The 19,311-nt window shown below is 37.3% G+C and overlaps 1 protein-coding gene across 5 annotated transcripts in view; it reads left to right on the top strand.

The window, feature by feature from the left end:
* PPARGC1A (PPARG coactivator 1 alpha) overlaps positions 1-5,277 on the top strand; it is an 800,952-nt gene extending 795,675 nt beyond the window's left edge. For all 5 annotated transcript variants that reach the window (XM_007496655.2, XM_056802471.1, XM_007496657.3 and 2 more), the window contains one exon: positions 1,031-5,277. In XM_007496655.2, the coding sequence (XP_007496717.1) occupies positions 1,031-1,134 (104 nt within the window). In that variant the 3' untranslated portion in view covers positions 1,135-5,277. The remainder of the gene's footprint in view (positions 1-1,030) is intronic.
* The last annotated feature ends 14,034 nt before the right edge of the window (positions 5,278-19,311 follow it).

Below are 19,311 nucleotides of genomic sequence, written 5' to 3'. Positions count from 1 at the left end.
TAAAATCCTACTTTCTCTAAGGGAAGCTTTCTCAATCTCCCCTAATGCTAGTGTCTTTCTTTCCCTTTAATTATCTTCAGTTTCTCCTGTCTATATCTCATTTATACATAGTTGTTTTCATGTTGTGTCTCCCATTAGACCATGGGTTCCATGAAAGCATGGATTGTCTTTGTATCCCCAGTATTTAGTACTGTGACTGGTACATTCTAAGAAGGTGCCCAATAAATGTTTGTTGGCTGACATTTATATAAGCATTTTAAGGTTTATAAAATAAATTTTTCATTCAACCCTTTTGTGGTGTGAATGCTATTCTTATTTACAAATGAGGTTTTAGAAAGAGATTGAATGATTTGCTCCATCATACAGCTAAAAATGAAGCTGTGGGAGTAGCTAGGTAGCCAGACCTGGAGTCAGCTGGACCTGGGTTCAAACCTAGCCTCAGACACTTCCTAGCTTTGTGGGTCTGGCCATGTTACTTCTCTCCAATTACCTAGCCCTCATTGCTCCTCTGTCTTGGGATCACTATCAAATCTAAGACAAAAAAAATGAGGGTTTAAAAAAAAATGGAAGCTACAACTAGTCTCCATCTAGACTTCTTTCTGTTATACATGACTGCTTAGCCTTTGAGAGAGTCTGATTCACTGTATTTGTTTCCCCAATATTTAGCCCAGTGCCTGGAATGTGGATGCTGCTTAATAATGCCTCATAATTGATGGATTAGCCTCCACTTAGCCATTTGAAATATGGGGAGAATATTTGCTTATCTTGCAGAAAATGTTATGACAACAAATTATAATGTTACAATCATAAGCAAAAATGCTGTAATCATAAAAAGAAATGAAAGGATTATACCCGCATAGGATATGTTATTGTGCTTTGCACCTAATGCATATTGGTCGAGTTGAAATAATCATATCATCATTATGATTCTGAATTTCCAAAGATGCCAATCATTTTGTGCTTCTGTTCAGCGAGGTTTGGACTGTTGTCTAAGAAAGCAGCTTCTGACGTGGCCCTGATTTTGTTTCAGATTCACACTCAGATGATTTTGATCCTGCTTCTACCAAGAGCAAGTATGACTCTCTGGATTTTGATAGTTTACTGAAAGAGGCCCAGAGAAGCCTACGCAGGTAACAAGCCCACAGGCCGAGGAGAATGGAGGGATGGTGAATACCTCACAGGACATCACGTCCTTCACTATGGACTCTTGAAAGTCATACTTGGGAATTGATCCTACTTTAACACTCTCTGTACAAAAATTTTAAAAAAAGGTTTACATGAACACGGCTGCTGACAAGGGAAGAGGCCAAAGGGACATCCAGTAAGCACATGTTTATCCGTGGGGGTCAGCTTTGCTCTCCCGGAATGACAGCGGTGGTGGGGGTGGTGGCATTGTGCGTGTGCGCCCAAGCACGCGTGACCACGTGCTTGTGGATGTGCGTGTGTGTCTTTGTGTTTGGGGGGTGAGGGTACGAGCGATGACCGGCAAGAGTGCAAATGCAAACCACTTGAAGTGACAGCAGTTCCATAGAGAGACACTTAAAACCTAGAACTTCAAAATGTCCATGCTATATCTAAAAAGGAAAAAAAAAGAAAAAAGCAAACCAACCGAAGATCACCCTATACTGACCATGGGTGATGCCTGGGCTGCAGCTGCTGAGTTCTTGATTTTTAGAAAGAGAAAACACAAGCAAATACAACCTTCTCTGGTATTGTAATGAAGATGTGACAATCCTGAGGAAGCAAGAGGTCCTACAGACCTAATGTCCTCTCTCTCTCTCTCTCTCTCTCTCTCTCTCTCTCTCTCTCTCTCTCTCTCTCTCTCTCTCTCTCTCTCTCTCTCTCTCTCTCTCTCTCCCTCTTTCCCCTCTCCCCATCTCCCTCTTTTCTCCCTCCCCATCTCTGTGTCTGTCTCCCTCCTTCTCTCTCTTCCTTTTCTCTGTGTCTCTCTTGCTCTGTCTCTCTCCCCTCCATTTCTCTCTGTGTCTCTCCCTCTCCCTTTATGTCTGTCTCTTTCTCCCTTTCTCACTCTCTCTCCCTCCTTTTGTCCCTGTCTCTATCTGCCCCCTCCCCTTATCTCCCCCCTTTCTCTGTCTGTCTATATCTCTCTGTCTGTCTGTCTGTCTCTCTCTTTCTCTCCTCTCTCTCTTCTTTTTCTTCTTGTCAACCTTGGAGCCTGGATGGAAACATAAACAGCGGGCACCGGAATCCTAAACCTCTTAACATTTTGAAGTTTCTGTAGTTCATCCTTTATCCCGACACCCGTGTAAATGTCCCACATGTTGGTCTTCCACAGCAGATTCTAAAAGCCTTGTCAATGGTCACACGTGCAACTTGTTCAGCAGTCCTTTCTGATGAGCGGACACGATGTTACTTTATGAAGGAGAGTTGGGTAGAACTATCTGGGATGTGTTTAGATAGTGAGTGTATTTACTACATTCTCCAATGTAGTTAAGTATTTACAGATGTTCAATGGAGTATTTTTATTTTGTGTATATACTCTATGACGATGTTCTTTTTTTGTTACAGCTATGCACTGTAAATGCAGCCTTCTTTTCAAAACTGCTCAATTTTTCTTAATCAAGAATATTCAAATGTAATTAGGAGGTGAAACAATTATTGTACACTAACATATTTAGAAAGCTGAACTTATGCTTATATATATTTGATTGTAAAAAAAAAAGACAGTGTGTGTGTTTGTTGAGTGCAAAACAAAAAAGAAAAAAAACACAAACCGTTGCTTTATGCACATTCATCCCTTCTTCGGTGAGCTTTGATCTAAGCTTGTTGTCAAGGAAAATCCTAGCCCCCAAAAGGTATTCACCACTTCTGTGATATTTTTCCACATTTTCTTGTTGCTTGTTTTTCTTTGAAGTTTTATACACTGGATTTGTTAGGGGGATGAAATTTTCTCATCTAAAAATTTTTCTAGAAGAGATCATGATTTTATGTAAAGTCTCTCAATGGATAATCATTAAGAAATGTTTTTATTTTCTGTATCAACAGTAGTTTTGAAACTAGAGGTCAAAGATCTTTTTAAAATGCTCTTTTGTTTTATTTTTCGTGATTTTAATTTGATACAAAATGCTGAGGTAATAATTATAGTATGATTTTTACAATAATTACTATGTGTGTATGAAATCTATCTTTGAAGCCAGTATCTCTCTTCATTGGCAGAGTTCAAGAATGGTATTTATCTATATTTTTTACAGTTATGCATCCTGTATAAATACTGATATTTCATTCCTTTGTTTACTAAAGAGACATATTTATCAGTTGCAGATAGCATATTTATTATAAATTATGAGGTGGCAAAAATAAGAAAGCCAGTGGAAATGTTATACCCAGGATGCATGACAATTGTCAGGTGGGAATTTTAAGCACTTCATTTGGGAAATTCAGCTTTTACAGAAGCAATGTTTCTGCTTGCACTAGCATGGCCTCCTAATGTGACCGTGACATTGTTCTTGATAACATTGCTTCTCCTAAATTTAATGGAAACTTCCTAAAACCTCCATCTTGAGCATCCGGATTTCATCTTGAGTGGGGAGTCCCTGGAGCTGAATCAGTAAAGTCTGGAGAATGTATTCAAGATTATAAATTGATATTTGATTGCTGTTTGGCATTCATGATTTCGTTTTAAAGAGACAGTATACCTACCTATTTAATCTTTCTGTTCTCTCCCCCTCCCCCAGTGCAATCTTCTAAAACTGATTTCACCCCCAGGCTAATGCAGCTGATTTTGATAGCTGCATTCATTTATCACCAGCAGATTGTGTTCTGAGAGATTCCACTGTCTGTCCTGTCGGTTGCTTGCTTGACCTTTTGGCTTCTTATTTCTAAGTAGATAGAGAGCAATAAAAAAAATTAAAAAATAAAAAAAAATAAAAACCTGTTCACTGGTTCTGCGTTACAACAGTAACACCTTTAATCCGCCTAATTCTTATTGTTCTGTAGGTTAAAATGCAGGTATTTTAACTCTGTGTGAACGCCAAACTAAAGTTTACAGTTTTTCTTTTAGAATTTTGAGTATCTTCTGTTGTAGAATAATAATAAAAAGACTATTAAAAGCAATAAATTATTTTTAAGAAATCAATATTTAGTATATCATATTATGTGTTCAAGGACCACCAGATGCATTACCTATTTTGCCTTTAAATTTTTGTGATCCAGTTTTAAATACATTTTCTCTTTTGCCCTGAATTGCTGACATAAATATTTTTTTTAAATTTATTAAAGGATAGCAACACGGACTTTATGTCATGGTTTAATTTTTTTTCTCACTGGCCTGATGAATATTCTTTCCATGAAGATAGCTTTCCTCCATGGACTTCAAATTGCCTATAAAATTAGTGCAAAGAAAGGATCACTAAACCATCCGAATAGTTCTTTTATATCTTAAGCAGACACTGTGGGTAGCCCATCAACAATGTAAACTATGTTCCCTTTATTTTTAAGAGAACATTTCCAATGAACACATGTACCACATCATTACTGGAGGCCCATTTCAGCATAGATCTGTATGTCTTTTAGATGAACGGTGTGCTGTTGCTTTCATGCTGTGGTAAGTATCACATCTGCAATATTGGTAACTAAACTGGTGCTTTATACATGTGGGCCTTTTAAAGAGACAAAGCAGAGTAATTTCCACCTACCACAAACTGATTGAGACTCCAAACTAAGACATCTTGGAATTAAGGGGTTGCATGTGGGGTGGGGGGACCCATCTGGGCTAAAGGACGGAGAACGAGTTGGGCTTTCGTCACCCAAAACAGCATGGTGAGGAGGGTCTGCTCAATTGGGGCATGATGGTTGCATCAGTTGGAAAAATTAAAAAAAAAAAAGGAAACCTTTTAATGCCTTTAGGTGTAAGCTTACAGTAGGTAATGATTTTGTGTCCTTTGTGATGGCTGTAATGAGAACTTCAATCACTGTAGTCTAAGACCTGATCTATAAATGACCTAGAATAGCCATGTAATATAATGTGATGATTCTAAATTTGTACCTCTGTGACAGACATTTTCAATAATGTGAACCACTGATTGGATGGAGCTACTTAAAGATTTGTAGGTGAAAGTGTTATACTGTTGGTTGAACTATGCTGAACGGGGAAAGTGAACTATTAGTTTAGCCCTCAATGGGCTGTTTTCCACCTGCCAATTCTACATGTACTGTTGTGGTTTTATTCATTGTATGGAAATTCCTGTGATTTTTTTTAATGTGCAGTACACATCAGCCTCACTGAGTTAATAAAGGGAAACGAATGTTTCAAATCCACTTCTGCTTTCTTATTTATCATAACCAACCCCCTGGCATGATTGGGGCTCCTTCTTTTCCTTAACTCTACAGTCTCTCCTCTCTCTGCCTCTTTTCTATATCCATAGTAGGACTTCAGCCTTAATGTAGGATAAACCTTCTAGAGTTTGCTTTGTTTTATAAGCTAAAGAACAAAGGTAGACACAGAAATTTCTAAAATGAAATACAATACTTGAAAAGCTGACATGTGATATTTTTCTAGGGGTTATCCCTGTCTTATTATTGTAATCTGGACAAAACACATTTTTAGGCAACAATCATTGCCCCAAGGGGAAATATAGTTTAATATTCAGCTTAGGAAACAATTCTACTTAAAGCATACAGAACTTCTCTGGGGCACTTATACCTTAGGATTTCATTCTTCTGTCATCGGGTTGAATCTGGGACAAGTTAATAGCTACTGAATAGCTATGGTTATGATGATTCGACCCACATGCAAAGGAGGTAGCTGTCAATGCTGGGGAGAATAAGCAATGTTTTTATCTCTTTCCTCTCTATTCCACAGTTAGCCCTTTGGAAATTGGGTTGTGGCTGCCTTTTATCAGTGTGGCCAACTGCATTTTCCCTAAACAGAAAGATGGCCTTAGAGAACCTTATAAAATGGACTTGCTTCCTTTCCTGACCTGATAACACTGATTTCTAAATCATAAAGAGTATCATATCCTTTTTGTTGGACATCAGAGTTGGATGTTCGTAAGGCTTCATTTTTCTCTCTATCTTAAGGGAAGAGAGAAGAGAGGAAATGAAGGCTTCATGGAAGACTTAGTCATCTGGGGGTGTCTTGAAACATCTTGCCTCCAAATAGAAATACTAAGTTTCCTACAAAATATTAGGTTGTTTCTGGCTTTGATGTTTCTAATGGCAAAATTATCACTGAAGTCAATATTGGGTAAAATAAATCGGAAACTTAGATTCAGAGTAGTCCTTAGCTAAATTGAGAATTCTGTCAAACTAAAATATCTCTCAGAATCAATAATATTTTATTGAGTCTAAATTCTATCTGGGTATATGTATAAGGTTATCATTTTTGGCCTCATTAGCTTATATTGCATACAATTTATAGTATTTTTAAATTTTATGTTGGTGTTAATAACTGTACCTATAATTCAATATTAATTGTAAATATATTTTAGCTGAACAGTACTCAGTTGCCATATTTATTCTCCATCCGAAATTTAAATAATTCACATTGATATCTCTTATTTTTAAGCAAACCACACACCATTATAAATCAATCTACTTTATCAAACAGTAGAAAGTAATAAAGAAGGTCACAAATAGTACAGTAGTTCCTTGGAGGTTTGTAACATTATGTTTTAAACCTCCGAAAGATTTAATCAAAAGCTGAATTAATCCCTAGAGGGAAAAATTCTATATAGATTCTATTGATAGACTCACTGCAGCCCATTTTCATTTTGCTAGGATGTGTTTGTTAATATATTGAGACAAAAGAAAGCTTCTCCAAGAGGGAAGTGAATAGTGTTTCTTTGTGGGGAAGGAGTGATAGCATTTGATTCACAACTTCCTACCTACATTATTATCTTCCTTTTAAAAGATCCTGTGTCATTGAACTTGACTGCAGTCCCTTCTTTTTAACGTACAATGTATTTAAATGTCTTTTTTTTTCCATATATCTTTGGATACATCTGTCCTCTTCCAGATGCTACATTTTATTCAAACCCTTGGAATGCTTCACTCTCATATTGATTTCTAACATGCCACATTCAGTTTGGATGGTCTCTTCTTGATAAGTGTCTTAGGATGTCTAGACATTGGAATACTGAGGATAGAGGTTGCCTCTGAATATTTGAATTGGTAGGGAGTGATCCCATAAAGCATCGGGTGCATGTTAAATTCTAGGTCTGGGGCTGACATTGCTTCTGTTTTCTAACTTTCCAAACCCATTGAATTGACAAGATTCATCTAATCACCATTATGTTTGCAGAAGGAATGAAGTTTAATTAATTAAGGGGAAAGTATGAGAAGTTTTAAGGAAGTCCAAAAAATCCCATATTCTTTTTTATGATTAAATAAAATTAGAACAATTACATATTCATACTAAGTCTTTATTATGGAAAAATTTAAGATTGTTTTGTTTTTAATATATGCATGTAGCACTTATTGAATGTGAGTATTTAGTGTGATGTTTAAATCTGCATATTGACCATTTTCATATATTAATTTCTATTAGAGAAGAAAGTAAATAGAAAAATCCTAGAATAACATCTAGGATGTAACTGTGCTTTAACTTGTTTTTGAACATCAGGGGCATTTTGCAGAATTATTATTATCTTTCTACCTCGTTCTTCTCTGGCAGCTTTTCACTGAGATGGCATCCAGGTGAAATCCAAAGATAAGTGGAAAACAAAGAGTTGTTAAGGGGTAAAATCCTAAATAGTTTTTTTTTTAAGTATTTAATTTGTGGACATTATTCTTGCCACTATTAAGAACAACATATCCCAACCTTTCTTAATGTTACTACTTGATATAAACCAATAAAATTATTTTAGTCCCAAACTTTTCTGTACTTTGGGTTATAACCCAAAGCAAGACACTGAAGAAAATTCCAAGGTATTCTCATATGATTGATTTTGACATTGGGGAAAACAGGTACCTACCTCATTCATACTAATGCTTTCTCATTTTGCTTTCTTATTTATTCATAACATTGCTTGCCAGTGAACTGAAAAGTCTCCCTCAATCCCAAAACATGATGTTATGCTTGTTCTTGGTTTGACCATTTAGCATTATTAAAGCTTGGCAACTGTACCTTTTAATCATCTGCTTGAGTAATGTATCATATTACCTAGAGGCATTGCCCTCTGCTACCACTTCCCTACTTGCTAACAGGAGTGTGAGTGTGTGCATGCTATTATGGGATAATGATTAATTACTCACCTTCCTGGGGTAGTCTAGGTTACCAAACTGGTCACACAGTCTATGATGTGAACTTTCAAATCAAGGAATTTTATAATCAGTTGATAATACCTGATTAATCAAACTACTGGCATCCAAGACTGGCAACCCTTCTCTGATGACCTTCTTTTCCAACAAGTCCTCACATCAAACAACTTGCCCTTCGGTGTAATCTCAGTTAAGTCTGCTCCGCACTGATGCATCTACAGGGAAAGAGAAATTCAGTCAACTCTCCAGAAATTGGATCTATGTGCTAGACAGTACTTAGATTTGGGTCGATCACCTAAACGATTGGGTTTTTCACTTTTCAACTATGGGTGTAGTGACATGTTGATGGAACCCTAGCACGAGCCTTTAAGATAAAAGTTATTAATATGTAGAACATCATCTTGGTCACATGCTACTGATTCACTAACTTTTCCTTTGGCATAAGACATTCTGATAGTGGTGAAGACAAGAATGGTCAGTGAGGTGAAGGGGGAAATGGTCAGTTACTCATCAGATAAAATACCAGTTTGAGATAAAGTTCTCAAATTTAAATTTAATATTCCATATGGCTTTGCTAACTCCAATTAATTACAGTAGTCAAGTCAATAAACCTCTCAGAAAAAGGATGTGGTGCTTAATGGTGCCAGGCCCCATGAATAAGAATATGCTATGGAAGTCATTTAGTAGCATTTGTTAGCACTGTATTTATAGATGGGGATTGGCCAAATTAACATGTTTATTGCCCAAACCTGTGACTATTTCTCATGAATGCCAGTAGCCCCCAGGACCAACAAGGGAAGTTTTACTTGTAGAAGCCATAATTGCTGAGCTCTAGTTTAGTTATCTACCTTGGATTCATATAGATTTGAAGCTTCAGTGATAAAGGTTTGTTTCCAGGCTCTTTTGTTGATACTGTCCCCAAGATTGAACTTAGTTTATCATATTCCAAACCCCATGCTTAGTAAAAAAATTCTCCACCTTCCTACAATTCATCAGGTTACAGGCAGTGGCATTCAGATACTCCCAAACGCCTGCAACCTCTATTTAATATCCTCTCCCAAAGCAGTCCATGAAATTGATCAGCTCCCCCATAGGTAGATCACATGGTCTGTTGTGCTCAAGAACTGAAAAGGTTTGGCTGTGCTTTCCTGGATGGAGCCTGACTCATTTTTGTATCACTCCCTGCCTGTGGTCTTTGAACAAAGGGGAACCATAACTCCATTGGCAGGAGTGTAGGTGTGCTTCTTTGTATACTGTTCTTAAGGTTCCATATTGCTATTTAAATGGCAGCTGAAACCTATAAGTTTATAGGGCCAGAGATCCTGCCAGATAGGTACATGACCTAAGTGTCTCAGTCTTTTAATATCTTTGTGAGTGATAAATGATTACAGTACTCACTGCTAAAAGGATGGTAGAAATGTTCAGCAGTGTCGCCTTGGAAATAAACACTGATCCATGTGTGATCTTTCACCAATACTTTGATTTCTTTGCATTTGAGAGGAAGCATTTCTTCTAAGACATCTAGCCTATGTGCCAAGCTCTGTGCTAGGCACTGGAAACACAAAGTCAAAAATAAAACTATCTACTTGGCCTCAAGCCCTGGCTGCCTCTCTCAGGATCCCACAGTCACACTTCATGTGATGTTGCTTACAAATAAAAATTCACACAGAGGGTGGATGATTTAGTACAAATCCATCCACCAATTATTGGAGAAACAACTAAGATCATACATTCTAATGATGATTCCATGTTGTCAAATTAAGTTTTCCTTAGTGTAGCCAGTTGGTAAGAGTAAAGACTCTAAACACTCTAGCCTAGGAGATAAGAATGACCAATAAAAACGATGGAGCAGTGAAAAATGGAATGGGGGCCAATACCATTCACTGCATTGGAATCTCACTTGGTGGCTTTTCAGTACTATTCACTAGACGTGTTCTTGGACTACTGGATAACTGCTGCCATCCTTGCCCCAAATTTGAAAGACAAGAAATGATGCATAACCTTGGTAGAAAGAGACCAGTATAGTAACATAACCAGGCCTTCTTCCTTTTGTTCTGTCTGATGTTACATTTCATGTCATCTCCAAGTGTTAGTTTGACTTCAGCCTACTGAGGCAGGATTTTGCAACGATTTCAACTAGTATATTCCCCTGGCTTTCTCTCCATGATATTATTCCCTTGATATCATTATTACCAACACCACCCTCCTCATCCCTCTGCTTTCTCTTCCCCTTCCTACCATGCCTAAAGAGAGAAGACCTTACTGGTTTTTCATTTTTAATTCATCACTTCATCCTGTCTGTTCCTTTCTAGTTGGGTTGGCTTGCTTAACAATGCCCTTGATGCTAGTTAACCAGAGAGATTTTAATCAGTTGTCAACTTTTACAATGAGCATTCAGATTGATTATTTAGGTTAATGGGGTGTTATTTTTCTGCAGCAACTTTATAAAATGTATAAAGTGGTTTTAAGTGGCCCTCTTACCCCCTTGCCTCTTCTTTGCTAACCCCCAGGTTAGCCCCTTCCTCTAATCATCCTGGATCCTTAAATACATGAACTCCTTCAACCTCAATGGGAACTGCTGCTCCCTGTTTCCTTCCCTTCATCCATTATAATTTTGGCCCTACTCTAGTCTTTGTCCCCACTTCTTGATGTATGGTTGACTGCTAGATGAGGGATGGAACTAATCAGTTGCTACCAACTTTGCATTTTAGTGGCTGTTTTTCAAAACTATTGATAATCTGGAAGTTGGCAGCTAGGTGGTACAGTGGAGAGCATTCTGGGTCTGGAGTTTAAATCCACTAACTGTGTGACCCTGAGCAGGTCACTAAATTCTGCCTCAGTTTCCTTGCCTACAAAATGAGACAGAACCCTTTTTGTGTCTTTTTTAAGAATACTCCAAATGGGGTCATGGAGAGTTAAACACATTTTCTTCAGGTAAAGGGATGAAGTCACCTACTGTAATAAGTTAATCTAATGCCATCTTACTTTTGAATGTTAGGGAAGGTAGCTGAGGCCAGAGATGTTAAGGTACTTGACCTAGGTTGCAGCTGGGATAAGAACTGAAGCCTTTTAATAACAACAATAAAAATATATAATTTGACCATCTAAGAAAAGCATTCTTGGAATTTTTATCCAAAAAAAAAAAACCCCTCTGAAAGCTCAACAATCCTAAAAGGATGGCTCCCTAATTAGAAATCTCTCCTTGTTGTCTTTGGAACACTAAGAAGACAAAAGCAGAAAGGAGGCCTAGATGAAATCATCCCTTTTTGGGGCTCCCAGTAGTCATTTTAGTTTCATATTTATCACTCTTGCTACAGAAGAAGTACATTTATGTAATAACTTTTAAAGTCTTCGACCCTTGATCTACTCCTTCATCTTGCTTATTGAGTGGTTATAAAAATTGTTCCAGGGAAATGAGAGGTTGTAAAAATCACAATGTCACATACAAACTCAGCTCAGGTAGTCTGGTGGTTGTGGGTTTGGGGTTTGGGGGATTTTTGGTGGGGGAAGGATCAATTTAAGAGAAAGGGACTTTCTTTCCTTTTCTTGGGAAGCCAGAGATCATACCTCCCAGCTTCTCTGACCTTAGGGCTGTTTGCCTTGCTTTCCTGGCACATGCCTATGCAAGAACATGTCCTCACCAAAGAGGGTTTTTGCTAGCCCCTAGCACTGCAGGCATTCTTGTCTTAATAGTAACCGATTAAACTAGTTACCAAGAATGGAACATGTTCTAGCACTTAAGTTAATTGAACTGTTACAAACTAAATATGATTCTAAATTGTTTCAGTATTCCAAAGCACTTCATGCATGCAGATAAAAATGAAAAAATTACCAAATCGGTTTGAAATGTGCAAATCAGGCATACAGCTCTGACATTTAGATCTATGACCTGATAACAATGCAGTAAGTACCTTGAAAAACTTTGCAGCTCCTTTTTTTTCTTCCTCCTCTGACTCTTCTCTGAAACCCTTGAACCACTACTTGATGTGATATTCAATAAGTGAAAGCCAGGCTGCAATCAGACCAGGAACTGTCTGCATCAGGGTTTTACTACCAATTTGCCCAGAATAATCTCTCCCTGATTCATTTCACGGGCCAAGAAAGAAAGGAATTGTTGAAAGGAGGACAGGCTTAATGGAAGAAACAGTTTGCTTCATTCTGGAAGACCCTAGCTGTCATTCAGTATGGGAATCAGGTTTGAGTGAAGACCCATAACTCCATGGCCCCAGTAGCCCAGTGCCAAGAATCAGAAGAGCAGGCTCAGACTGACTTAGTCTATACGGGGTACTTTTTCCCTCCTTTTTCTTTCAATTAAATTTCTTTTTATTTCCATTTATCAAGCATCTCCTCTTCATCTCACCTCCTCTGACTACTCACTGGGAAAAATAAACAAAATATTTGTAACAAATATGTATAGTCAAGTAAAAATATCTACCCATATTTGCCATATCCAAAAATGTGCCTTCTTCTGTGCCCCAAGTCCATCATCTCTCTGTCAAGAAGTGGGCAGTATTCTTCATTATGGTACTCTAGAATCGTGGTTAATCTTCTATTAAGTCAGAGTTATTAAATCTTTCAAAGTTGCTCATTTTGGCAGCTATAAATTAGTTTTGTTCTACTCACTCTACTCTATTAACTCTACATATTGGCCACAAAAGTCTTCTGAGGTTTCCCTAAAACCATCCTCTTCTTCTTTTCTTATAATAGTATTCATAACATTCACATACTGTAATTTTTCAGTCATTCCCCAATTGTTGGTCATTCCTTAGTTTCTGCTTCCTTGCCACCATAAAAAGAGCTTTTTAAATATTTATATAGATAGGACATTTTCCTCTTTTTGGGGATTCCTTTGGGGTACAGATTTAGTAGTAGTATTTGCTGGGTCAAAAAGTATAGACAATTTAGTAACTATGGGGCATGATTCCAAATTGCTTTCTAGAATGATTGTAAAAACTCAAGGCTCTACAAACAGTGCATTAATGGACTTGTTTTTCCCCCATCCTCTCTCCAACATTTGTCATTTCCCTATTTTGCCAACATTGTCAACTTTGAGTGTGAAGTGGAACCTCGGGGTTCTTTTAATTTACCTCTAACTATTACTTGATTTGGAGCATTTTTTCATATAGCTATAGATGTCTTGAGAATTGCCTATTCATATGATTTAACCATTTATCAATTGGAAAATGGATATTATTCTTATACATTTGAATTATAAGCTGTACTTTCAGAACAGCATTCCTCCGGAAGGAGAGTAATCAAGGATTGAAGAAGGCTGAGCTTATCACAATAACTGACAGCTGGTCCTTTTACTTAACAGCTTTTTCTCTTTATTGTGAACACAATAGGATTTTTCCCCTTCATTTTCCCTTATACCCACATTGTAGGCAGGAGGAATTTGATGACCATTTGTGTCTCCAGGGTTTCCCCACACAGATTCTTTCTGAAATTTGGATAATTGATCCATTGTGTAAATATACACTTTTCCTTTATCCAGTACCTCCTTGCTTTTTTAATTTGGGGAGGAAATGCTCGGAAAGCCTAGGAAATGAAAGAAACGTCTAACTCCCAAAGAAAGGACTGGATCAGAACTAGTTTTCGAAGATTTTTATATTGCTTCTGCCTTTTACTTGCTTTTTAACCTTGGAAAAGTCTCTTATCCACCCAGGTTCTTCATTTCTCTATATGTAAACAAGAATTGGGATATAGATGATATCTAAGACTCCTTTCCATTCCAAAGGTCTATATTCTAAAGTTTTTCCAGTTTCAGTGATCTATATTCTTACCCATAATTTCTGCATAAGAATCCTAACCCCATAATATTTTATCTGATCTAGATAGTGAAGTTTAAAATAGACATACAAACGAGGAAGTATGCTATGACTATTAACACAATCTATTGATAAGAGCAAAATGAAAATTAATCAAACCTATACTGCAGTCTATGCCCCCATTCCTCAAATGTACCCTCTCTTTAGAATTCTTCTGCACCTTTAAGGCTCAGCTGTGGTGCCATCTACCCTATGAAGCCTTTCCTGATCTCACTGTACCCCCAACCCCATTTTGGTCTGTGTATCCTGGCTAGCCTTGCCCCTTGCACATAGCAGGCACTTAATAAATGCTTATTGAATTTAAACTCTAAGATGCACTTTATTTTTTTCAGTTTCACTTAGCATTTGCCATAATAAAGTGGTTTCCTAAAATATTAGTAATGACTCATATTTTTATGGAACTTGGGAGTTCAGAGCACTTTCCTCACAATAATCCTATGAGATAGAAAATATAAATATTACTATTCCCATATAACAGTCAAAATCTATGATTGTCTCATTCTCAGAGTCCTCTGCTGTGGCCTTCTATCTGTCCTGGATATAACTGAAACAGAGCAGCTAGACAGGACTAACTCTTGGTCTGTTGACCTCCATGGAGTTTGTACTTTTGAAGACTTTCCTCTTCTGCTTCAGAATTTTTTGTTCTTCTTTCAATTTATATCTTCATTGCCAATCACAAAGTGATTTCATAAATAGTTTGCTGAATAACTAGCTACATAATTTTATTTCACATTCTTTGTATTGCACATCATATAGTTCAAATCATAGTTTTCTCCTCTCTCAGAAAAAAAAAGAAAATAAAAAAGAAACTATTATTCTGCAAACAACAATGGAAAGTCATTAGAAGTTGGGGTGAATTAACTGAGCCAGGGGATAGCTTTCAGTTTTAGGGTCTGAGCATGTTGTGATTTTTTGCTGGATTTGTAATTCAAAGCAAAACTCAAAGCCAAGCTACCATGGACAGAACCTAGAGAGATTTGCTTGTCCCTTTCATATGCTCTGACTGTGAATGTGTCATTTCTCTTACTTCCACAGCTGCCTGAATTGTCACATCTGCACGCATCCCCATCACCAGTAATCTGTTTATCAAGAAATAAGAGCTCGTTGCCTCCCAATTTTGCCTTTCCAGGTGACTGATATTAATTAGGTTTTCAGTAGGCTTGGTTTATCTCAGACTAAAACCAAAGCAGACAAAAATGCTGCTTTGCAGTAAGATTTCTTTTCTCAAAACGATGAATGGGATGAAGATTCTTATCTCAGAGAACAGGTTTCAGGTGGAGCTTCCATCAGCAGAGTTCTGAAATGCATTGTTAGGCTATGGTTGATCTGAAGAAGGAATAAAAATAGTATATCATCCAGTGACTACATTAACTCATTTCAGGCACACAAAGCTGGTGTCCCTGAGTGGTAGCAGACTGGCTACGTAAGTGGAAACTGCACAGATTCATTAATAACTGAATCTTATTCCAAAATGTTGGAAATCAGAGAAGGACTTATGGAGTGAGATGAGCTAAGCTTTGAAAAAAAAAAGGCTATCAACAGGTGAAGATGAAAGTATAGTTTGATTTAGATACAAAGCTAATAATAAGGCAAACTAAGATCAGAGAAAAGGAAGGTAGTATAATCTGATCTGAAAGTAAATTGGAGTCTTCTCTAGAAGAAAGATTATGGACTTAGAGCCAGGATCATTGTATTTGTCTACACATGGATCTGGACTAACTGGGTTTGAGATCCACTGCCAATATTTCCTAGCTTCGTGACCCTGGAGAAGACTCTTCATCTCTCTGAACCTTAGTTTACCTCATCTTTGAATTTGAAATGGAAATAGTAGCACTTGCATTACCTACCTCACAGAGTTTTTAGAAAGAGAATTCTTTCCAATTCTTGAAGTCCTAGAGAATGTGTGATGGGAAAAAATAGTATTAAATAGGATTAAAAGGGTAGTTTGGAGTCATATCCTTGGTTTTGAATAGTAATAAAAATAACATTACTATAGTGTTTTATATAAAAGAAACAAATTAAACAAGTATTGTGTCTATTATGTGTCAGACACTGTGCTAAATACTTCCTAAATATAATTTCGTTTAATCCCCACAATAGCCCTGAGAGGTTCCATTTTACAGTTGAAGAAACTGAACCAAATAGAAGTTCAGTGATCTGCCCAGAATTGCATAGCTAGCACCTATCAGAGGTCATATATGAACACTGGTCTTCCTGACTCCAAGTTCAACAATCCAAGAAGTGTGTATTTTTTTGGTAAGCAATGGGGGACTGCTGAGCCTTCTTCAGAAAATGTCATGAAAAGATCAATGCATTAGGAAAATTGCTTTCATCATGTTGTGAAGAATAAATAAAGAAAAGTCTACAAGAATGTAAAGTTCTCCATAGTCCAGGTGAGTGGTGATGATGATCTGAACATTATCAGTATGAATGAGAAATAGTTTCAGTATTTGCACCACATACACACTATAAAAGAGAATTATACAAGGTGTGTATGTGTGTGGTAGTGGGTGGTGGTAGAGGGAAAGGATGTGAGAAATGTTGTAAATACCATATCAACAGCACTGATACAATGGAGAATTGAGGAAAAAAAGAATCATAAATAAATCTGAAGTAACAGCTGGGTAGCTCAGTGGATGGAGAGCCAGGCCTAGAAATGGGAGGTCCTAGGTTCAAATCTGGCCTCAGATACTTCCTAACTGTGTGACCCTGGGCAAGTCACTTAACCCCCCATTGCCTAGCCCTTCTCACTTTATGCTTTATACAGTATTGATTCTAAGACAGAAGGTAAGGGTTCTAAAATTAAAAAAAAGAAAGAAATTTGAGATTCTGAACCTAGAAAGTCAATGGTACTAAAACCTATACATCTGTACCCATGAATTATAAGTGCCTTTTAGTGCATAAAGGAAAATGAATTAACCTTGATGTGTCTTTTTCACTCTGATAAATTTCATATATTATATGTAATATATATGATATATAAATGAAAAGAGTTTATCTGTGAAATGGAAGGCAATTCTTTAAGTAGCCACCTTTGCCAGGAAACTAACATTTAGAAAACTCAGTGCTGTACCAGATTGTTTTGTAAAGTACACATTTTGGAAGAAAGAAATGCTAGGACAGCATGGAGAGAAGGAGATTGGGATGAGGACTCTGGGATCATTGCCATTCAAGAAATCCTATCCCTATTTCCTGGTTGAAAAAGAGGAGAAAGACAGAGATAGACAGAGAGACAGAGATAGAAATAGAGTGGGGGGGGGGAAGAAAGGAAAGAAGAGAGACAGAGAGAGATACAGAGAGACAGTGGATAAAAGTTGCATATCTAAACAAGAGGTACCAAAATTTTCAAGGGACTAATGAACAGATACTATGAAGCTATTGGAATCTCTAGTGAATGAAACAACCAACAAAGTGGCTTTGACATGAACTCAGAAGCACTAGAGTCCTGGAGTAGGTAATATATGGATTTTAATGTCAAATGAAGCAATTTGTCACAACCCATTTGACTATTTTCGAAGAGGTGCTAGAAAAATAAGAAGTAGGGTGGTAGGGAAATTATTCTTCCCTTAACAATTGATGTCCTCAAATTCCAAACCAATGTTACCAGGCTCTTTTTCCAAGGGTATTTATGACTGATTTAATGTCCCTTCCCTTCCCACATTTGTCTTCTTTACTCTTCCATTATCCAGTGGTCTCCCCTCCAACTTCATGACATTTGTATCATGTCTAGACGACTTTCATCTCAATAGGAAACTCTAAGACTATAAATTGCAGTGAAGGAGCTGATAACCTGCATTAATCCCCCATTTCCTAATGGCATTTCCCTATACCAATGAAATCATAGTTTAGTTCCTCTCCCTGTCTTATGATGGAATCCACATTATAGATGTGGACAAATTGCTTCAAATTTCTGAGTGTCATTTGTCTAACCTGTAAGATGAATCCCCTGGATCATATCTAAGGTCCTTTCGGTTCTAATATTTTAAAAGTATGGTACCATGCCCACTGTGCCAAAATGAAGAGTTCTAGAACCAAGGTTGGCTTCTTCTTGGAAGGAGTGTACCTAGATAGTTTAAAGGGAGGGACCTGAAGAAGGGTGATTCCAATGGAGATGGAAGGAAGGGTTGTAGGAGTATGTAGAAGCCAGCTCTGGCTGGCTCAGAAAGACAATTGATACATTTTCATTGTGAGTATTCACAGCTCAGGAAGTGGAAATGCTCAATATTGGGGCTTGCTTCACTATTTATTGATCATTTAGTTTTGCAAAAGTGATGAAAAATATGTTTAAAATGCAAGTTAAACTTAAAAGGGCATCATGCATATTTTATTTTATTTTTTGGAGAGTCAGTTGTTAAGCATGTCCCAAAATACTATTCTCTGTATATGAAAGAAGTAGTGGAGATGGGACTCCATGACTGAATGTGGAGAGTGAGAAGGAAGAAAAGTCAAAGATGGCACTGACATTATCAACCTGCATAACAACTGAAGGAATGCTGGCACAATCAATAGAAATAATGAAGCCAAGAAGAGGTCTAGCTTTGGGGATAGGGTGGGGAAATGACAAATTCTGTTTTCAAAATGCGGAGTTTGAAGTGTCAAAGAGGCAACCATTGGAGATGCCTACTAGGCAGGTAGAAATGCAGAAGTAGGAAAACTGGAGAAGTTATGGGGTTAAAATGCATTTGTTCTTTGTCTTGGACCCATGAATTCATTCTCGGGAGCAGAGGTGTCAAACATGGGGGTTCCAAGTAGACCAAATCAGATTAAGATGTAATTGGAGATTCTTTTCCTAATTTATCACTTTCTCATCTAACTCAGTAACCACAAACTATTTCTCCAGCTATCTGCAGATCATATACTTCATCTTGCATTATCACCTATCTATACTAAAGAACTCCAGATTTCCTTTATTTATCAGAATCTTCTATCCTTCTACTCCCTCTCCGATAGTTAGCACTCCCTCTCTTGGAGGTGATGAAAGCTTTGTATACAGGAAGTAGGATCTCTATTGAGAGGAGAGAGGAACATATTCCAGGCAAGAGATGTCAGAAGTAGAAGCCCTGAGATGAGAGAGGGCTGAAAGAGAATGGATGACAATGAGAGGTCCAGTTTTTTTTTTTTTTGTTTTTTTGTTTTGTTTTGTTTTTGGATCAGAGTATCAGAGAAATCTATGAGAAAAGGCTGGAGAGGTTTAAGATTAGTGCAAGAATGTGACTTAACTTTCTTAGTTCAGTTTTCCCCTTAGACAACAGGAAACACTAAA

This window comes from Monodelphis domestica, chromosome 6, assembly GCF_027887165.1.
Source record: "Monodelphis domestica isolate mMonDom1 chromosome 6, mMonDom1.pri, whole genome shotgun sequence".
Classification (NCBI taxonomy): Eukaryota; Metazoa; Chordata; class Mammalia; order Didelphimorphia; family Didelphidae; genus Monodelphis; species Monodelphis domestica.
This window is presented reverse-complemented; position numbering and strand designations above follow the sequence as displayed.